General features: G+C 43.3%; 1 protein-coding gene across 2 annotated transcripts in view; it reads right to left on the reverse strand.

The window, feature by feature from the left end:
* The window catches only part of mcu (mitochondrial calcium uniporter), a 58033-nt gene extending 50571 nt beyond the window's left edge, over positions 1–7462 (reverse strand). The window contains exon 1 of one of the 2 annotated variants that reach the window (XM_068326832.1): positions 7264–7462. In XM_068326832.1, coding sequence (XP_068182933.1) covers positions 7264–7380 — 117 coding nt within the window. In that variant the 5' untranslated portion in view covers positions 7381–7462. The remainder of the gene's footprint in view (positions 1–7263) is intronic. The other variant, XM_068326831.1, reaches the window with a different exon arrangement.
* Positions 7463–7889: the final 427 nt, after the last annotated feature.

The following is a 7889-nucleotide window of genomic DNA, read 5'->3' on the forward strand; positions in this document are numbered from 1 at the left end:
ATTTGAAGCAAACACCTGGGAAGTGGCTTGAGATGTTATAATGTGATTATTACAACACAGTACCCAGCAAAGGCAGAATAATGAGATGTTGAAATGTTGTTAAGCTCTGGAATTGCTGGCCTTATATGAAAGGCTGCTTGTTCATTAAATAACTATTTCAGGACCGAAGTTAGAATACTCACATCACAGACCTGTCAAACAGATTAAATTGGAAACAGTGATGGCGATTGTAACAAATAAATGTGTAAAATAGGGATGCAGCTGAACAAATAGTACTCCCTTAGTTTTAGAGCAGAGCCCCCACCAGGTCAGCTGTCCAGCTACTGGGTGGCAGCTGACTTTACAGATTATTCTGGCTAAGTTCCCCTAAGGGGGACCCCACTTGAGCTCAGACAGACCCATGACCACCAAAGCCACTAACATTTTACCACTGCACCAACAAGATAACACATACGTGAAATTTTGTTTGATGATGAGACAGTTAAACATACATCAAAGGTAAAGATGAGACCAGCATAGTTTCAAAGTTTGAGTCAAGTACAGTATAAGAAATTTTGCAAATGCAAAAACAATACGATTGCCGCCAAAAAAATATTTTGTTTCAACTAGCCAGTAAATGCCAATTAAAATCCTATGCAGCTAGCATATACTTTATCACTCACAAAACTAGTTTTGCTGCTTCTTATTAGACTTTTGTTGTATTCATTCAGCTCAGCAATGATAATCTTTCATTATCTTGTGCTCCTCCTGCGCTGATCAAAAGATTGACTACATCATAATGAGGAACTCCTGCACAATGTGAATATCTGAGATGTATAACAGTTATTAAAAATTGAAAATATAAAATGATTTTAAATTCAAAAAAACAACACAAATATTAAAGCGCACATATTAGCCCTTCTGTCCTTCCCCAGCCATCCCTCACTAACCTGACTATAACCTCACCAAACTGACACCAATTAACATGAGAATAGCTGACAGCAGACTAGGGCTTCATTTGACAGACACTTATATACTAAACGTGAAAATCTGCATGCAAGGCATGTCTAAATTAACTGAGTTTTACCATCCACTGCATGACAGGAATGTCGTCTGCAATCAAAATTAGAGTGAGTTCATCTTTCAGCCTGAAACTTCTTCCTGCATGCAAATGATACCATAACAATTTTTAAAAGGAACTTCATTCATGAAAAGAGATTTATCTGAACGTGATTCCACCCCTCCTGAGCCCCAGTAATACAAGTACAGGTAGTCCTCAAGATACAAACATCCGACCTCTCGATACGAACAACAGTGCGCCGTCATATTCAACTACAGTAAAGGCACCAACCCTGCTGAGCAGCAACACTGCGTTCCGCGTCTCCAATACTCACCTCCTCCATACCACATCCTACGTCATCATTAAGGTTATAAAACAAATACAGCAATTACTATTTTGCTATAGTAAACAAAAATAAAAAGACTTTATTTTAAATTTATCAATAAAGACAGTCAACTTGGTGGTTTACAACACAGACGTAGACGGCTGTGGATTGTCAGATACAAACAAACATGTGCCGTGATATCTGACTAGTGTAGTTCCTTTCTGCTGCAATGCTATTATATGTTTTTCTTCCTATTTAATGTACAGTAACATGATATGTGCTGTTAACGGTTTTCTAGTGATTTTACAATCCCAGTATTTGTTGTGGACAGGTGTAAAGTTGAGTAAAATGGCGTAAACTGATTTGTAATTTTGCGTGTCTTTTTAGGAAAACCTACGTATAATCGAGAACGACTTAAATCAAAATGACGTAAGCCGAGTTGTGCTTGTTCATTCATTCATTCACCTTCTAACCCGCTTAATCCGCAAATGCAGGTCGCGGGGGAGCCGGCGCCTATCCCGGCAGTCTCAGGGCGTGAGGCGGGGGACACTCCGGGCACGACACCAGTGCACCGCGGAGCCACATAGAAACAAACAATCAGTCACACACACACTCACTCCTATGGTCAATTTGGGACCGGCCAATCAACCTGAAGCGCATGCTTTTGGAGGTGGGAGGAAGCCGGAGAACCCAGAGAGAACCCACGCAGACACGGGGAGAGTATGCGGACTCCGCACAGAGCGGGACTCGAACCCGGGTCCGCCGTGTTGTGAGGCGGCAGCGCTAACCACTGCGCCACCGTGCCGCCCGAGTTGTGCTTGTATTTTATTTTATTATGTGTTTTTCTACATCACAAGACCTGCAGTCATTCCATATCGAGGCTTAAATGGAAACTTGTTACTTAAGCAAAGAGTCTGTAGTGCCTGTCCAGCAAAGGCTGGTTGTCTCTCCTGTATCTCCTTTTCATTGCTCCATAGCCTTAGGTCCATGAATTCAAACACTAAAGAAAAGGGCAGTCAGCCGTGGACTGAAATTTTTGGTTGTTCAACTTTGCAGGACAGACATGGATCTGTTTTAAGCTGGGCTCAGACTGAATGATATTTGGGTCTTCCACCAGAGTCTTCTCTGATTCCCCAGGTCAGGCTAGTTGATGACAGTGTCATAAATTCTTTGTCACATTTTTGGCTGGAAACACTGGCAAAACTACAATGACTTGTTCACACCAAGTGAGGTGACACTAGTCAATCACGACTGTGGAGATGCTCTTTGTTACACCTTGTTTTTCTGCTGAGAGAAGAAGGAAGTGATTGATGACACATTCCCAGGTGTCACCAAGGGGACACTGTGGATGATGTTAAAAGAGAAATGGAGGAAATGAGTGTATTGCAAATTTTGAATATTTGCTCTCTATACATAGAGGTCTTTGGTGGTTTAGTGTTCACTCTGTCATCCTATTGGACAATGTTAGACCAGGTTAGGAGTGATGTGAAAACAAATTCTGACTTGATCAGAGGGTGTTGTGGAGAGTCCCCGATGCCACATTCCTTTTTTGATGATTATGTCATAGTGCATACATCCCAAATCGCTGGATATCACCCTCATGTTGGGGTTTCATGATTGTGTTAAAATCATACATAAAACATTGAGATGTAATGAATAATTACTGAATGATTATTGTGAAAAAAATCTGCAGTTCCTTCTATTTATCAGTCTAAAATCCCTAAACAAGACATAAATGAACTGATGCTCTTGCAGTCATACTGTCACTGTATTCAGGTACAAATTACACTTTACTTGTTAGCTATAGTGTAATGTGTATGTAAAGAGATGCGTGTCAACCATACCCTTGACTGGTTGAAATTCTATCATATCTCTTTGCCTCAGATTACCCTGCAAAAACGAATGAAAACCCTGCTGCAGAAAACAAAAAGATCAATTTTCTCATCCAATAACAAAACCTCTCAAAATTCCTGCCCATTTAAATTGTCTGAGTGTACCGATAGTAATCGAATATCAATGACAAGAAGGAACAGTAGAGCGGTATTGACTGATGACGATTCCTCTCCAGGAGAGACCTGATATGAAAACAGACAGGATGTCGTTCTGACACCTCTGATGTCATAAGGCTTCAAACGCTTTAGAATAAAAATGCCATCTTTTCAACACATGAAATGACCACACATCTGTCAATCATCGGATTCCTCAATGACAAATTAAATCAATTATTTTAACACACAAATGACAGCTAAATGTGACAGTCCATTCATCATTCATGTATGGTCCTTTACACAATACTTCCTCTCTCAATCCCACATGTAATTTATGGAACAACACACTGCTTTGTCTACAAAAGGCAAAATTCCATTAATGAAAGTGACTTTGAGGACAGGTATCATTCAGCCATCTTATCACCTTTTTAACAGACCACCACTACAAGCTGACAGCCACTCCGTTATCACACTAATCCGGATAACTTCAGCAGCCCTGTAAGGAGGCAGGGATAAATTAGTTTACTCCTACACTGATTGGATTAAAAGGAGTGAGTCTCGACCCCTTGGTCACAAACACCACAGCTTTAATGAGCAAGTTGACTTAAAATGCAAATAAGGAAACCATTATTTGTCTGTGAAGATTTTCATTCAACCAAATCATGGCAGCAATCCAGAGATAAGCTATTTGATTTTTATTTGATTTCTCACAATGAAGCCTTTTGTTTTAGATCCATGTGGGACTATTAACTTGATGTGGAACCATCTCATACCATAGAAAACCCCTCCACCTGTCATTTATCACCCTTCTTACGACGGCTGATGCCTTGCATGGACTCAAATCCCATCACCCTTCATGACAGCAGTATTTTATAAAACAGCTGACTCAATAGTAATCGGGTGCTTGTTACCCATTATTCTGCACCACAGCCATGGATGTCATTCAACCCGCACTCCAGATGGCATTTTCTCATCTTCTGAGGAGCGGATCCCAGCGCTACCTGCTTAAGAACCTTTCATAAGAACGCTTCTTTTGGCAGCTTCATAGATACCAGTTCCAATTCTGCATTTAGGGATTGAGGGGAGAAGCTTGGCTGTCACACTGAAACATGGGCCTGTCAGCTGAAGCAGCAATGCTTCGATGGACCAAGACACAATATGACAGGCTAACAAAATGACAAACTGAGCAAACTGAAATACAATGAAAATACATTAAAGCTAACTCTGGCAAAATCCAGTCAGCTGGGAGTCACTCTGTCATATCACCCAAGGTTTGATAAGGTCAATTTATTTCTGGGTGTTTCAGGAAAAATTAAGCATGAGCGCAAATTTTTAAAGAAAAATAGAGCATGCTGCCTCAGAGAATTATTGTTTCTCTTTTATTCTTGCTTGACGGTCCAGATCTTGCTTTCCATTCCACCGTTATCAGCTTTGTGACATCTGCAAACTTCTGCTCTGGAATTTCATTGGTTTCCGTCTATTTTAAGTCGTGTGAAAATATAAGAAACAGGACAGCACCGCCGATCGGAGCACACAGGCTCTCTGCAGGTTTAATTTAAGAATTAAAGCCTTTTAAGACCTTTATAAGGACATTATACACAAAACATAAGCCACACTTCACATGTGTGGGTAACACAGTGGTGCAGTGGGTCGTGCTGTTGACTCACAGCAAGAAGGCTCTGGGTTTCCATGCGGAGTTTCAATGTTCTCCCCGTATCTGCATGGGTTCTGTCTGGGTTCTCCGGCTTCCACCAGCCTCCAAAAACATGCCACTTAGGTGAAATGGTCACTCCAAAATTGTGGATAGTTGTGAATGTGAGTGTGAGTGGGTGTCTATGTGTGACCATGAGATGAGCTCATCCAGGATGACACCTCTAGCAGTCAGCTGGGATAGGCTCCAGAAACACCCACAAACCCACATGTCGGATAAGCAGCTGATGACGAGACGATTTCAGTCATCTCGTCTTCAAGAAGATGGATGAATGAACGAAGGAATGAACAAATACATAAATGAACAAATGAATGAATGATTAAACAAATGAACAAACAAAACAACTGTGTGTACACAACAACTTGTTACACTGGGAAATGATGAAACTCATTTAGTAGCACAAAGGAAGAATTTAAATAAGCATACATGAAACAGGTTTAGATTAAAATTTCAATGTTTTAAGAATTGACGTAATATCTCAATATATATTTCAGATTTTTAATCTAATAAAATTCCAATTATGAAATCGGACACTTTTTGAGAGCCAACAACAAGACATGGAGGCGACATGAAATGAAGTTGTTTAAGGCCGTCTGATGTCCTATTTTTACATTTTAAATGTTTTCATTAGTTATACCTTTTGCATATTGCTTCCTGGCATTACTTTGATACGGCTACATGTTACATAAACGCATCATGTATCCCATATACTGTAAGTCCCAATCTTTTATTTTGGCAAAAGGGCATGATGCCCCAGCCACCCAGTTCAGAATAACCCCTGAGTTTTCGAGGAGGGGGGGGAATATTAGCTCTCCATGGGGGTTGAAGTGCTTTATTTTAATAGTTCTCAGTGGGTGATAGAACAGAGGGCCAATGTGGAACAAGTGAGTCTACTCCAGCGGCTAGCATTACTCAATCTCCAGGTCAGCCCATTTCACAGGAAGGTGAGCTTCATTTCCCAAGGCCAGCGGTTTGAGCTTGTGTGAAGCTGAAGGAAGCAGGTGGAAGCACCGACACAGTGTCAGTCCCCTGTCAAAGGAGAACTCAAGCATTATTACGCCGTTACTCCCAGCGACACTGAAAGGGTCCCTTCCCCCTGGGGCTGCAGTGACTTCCTTATTCTTCCACCTGGCCAGAGGGTCACACGGGGAGGAAGAGATGTGCAACTACTGCATTATAGTGACAGTTCTCTAAACGCAGTCACCTTCCTGTCATTGAGAGCATTCTTGTGGCTGCATCTAATGCTACGGCCACCGCATACAGAGGACCTGCACTGACTTGCAAGAAAAACCCAGGAGCTCCCAGCTGAATGGGGGAAGCACCAACAGGGAGGGGAGGAACAGCAGGCTGGCTGGAGAGTCTGACATCATCCAAGTGTGGGCTTCCATGTTTCTGAGTCTGTGTGTTAATAGTGAATGTGTCTCTCTCTCACATACACACACACACACACACACACACACACACACACACACACACACACACACACAAGTGTAGTTTTCCTCTGGCTCTGCATGGGCAGACATTCATTATTCTGAGTTTCTGCTGCTGCACCATCACACACAAACGCTGCAGTTCCCACAACCTTGTAGGAGCAGAAGGAAGAGGGGAAGCATCGGTCATAGCCTGTCCACAAAACCTCCAAACAGGAAACATGTTCACACCAAACACCCTTATTGCAACAGTACCAAAAAAAAAAAAATAAGACACCCATTCTCGGCCAACCTTAACATCTGCTGCAGGAATAACCCATCGCCTCCAAAGGAATCGCGTTCAAAATAACACACAACAACCAGAAAAGATCAAATATTTCTGCAAAGTTAAAACATGCGTGGGAAAAACAATAAATATGAAGCATTTTATGAAAGGAGAGAAAAGTGTGTGAAGGCTAGCGGCGGGGCAGCGTCGGCGGGGTGTTAATCGGATCCGGCAAGCGCTCCAAAAAAAACTGCATTGCCTTCGGCCAGAGCTCCACGTCCCGCCGTGGATTAGAATATTCACTCGGGGTTTAGGATCCCGTCTTAATCCTCACCTTTCCGTGAGGCGTAATGAAAGAAACGAGATCAACGGGAAAATCTGGAAGCTAGTTAGCTTTACTTCCTTAGCCAGTCCAGCCACGGCAGCGCCGCCGCTTCTCCGGTCCTGCCTTGCCCGTCCGGCGCTACCCCGCTCCCCCCGCGCGTAATCGTTCCCCGGGACTCACCGGTCTGAGGTGCTGATGGTGTCGCTGTGAAGAGACAACAAGTGCGGGGAGGCTGCCGGCCACCGCTCCGCTGCTCCGGGACAACAGGAGCACCGATCTGCACACTTTCGCAGCCATCTCTGTAGTGGAACCGCGCCGGGAAGGAGACTGCTGCGGGCGGACCGAGACGCACCGAAGGGAAGGGGAGAGGCAGGGTGGGCGGGTTGCGGGGCTGGACTACGCGTTCACACACATGCCCAGTGTCGCACCAGGATGCCAAACAAGACACACTTTTTCGTGCTGGCGAGTTGATAAAATACGCACAGCCTCCACGTCGTTCCTCATTACGCGTCGTTCGGTTCCTCCACCACCGGTGGCCAAGGGGGGACCATCGCGTTACAAATGTATTACAAGTGTGGACAAATGTGTCCGTGAACGCAGCGCGGTGATGGGACCTAATCTCCCAATCCTAACCTCCGTCAAGGGGATTACCATTTACCGGGACTGTGTTTTTGTTGGTTAGATTGTCAACAGGATTACCTAAAAACGACACAACGGATTTCCATTCAACTTTGTGTGAGGGTGGATCTTGGTGCAGAATACATCCAATTAAAATGTGGTGACTACAAGATTTGCTTTTCCTATTT

The sequence above is a fragment of the Antennarius striatus genome, chromosome 11 (genome assembly GCF_040054535.1).
Source record: "Antennarius striatus isolate MH-2024 chromosome 11, ASM4005453v1, whole genome shotgun sequence".
Lineage (NCBI taxonomy): Eukaryota > Metazoa > Chordata > Actinopteri > Lophiiformes > Antennariidae > Antennarius > Antennarius striatus.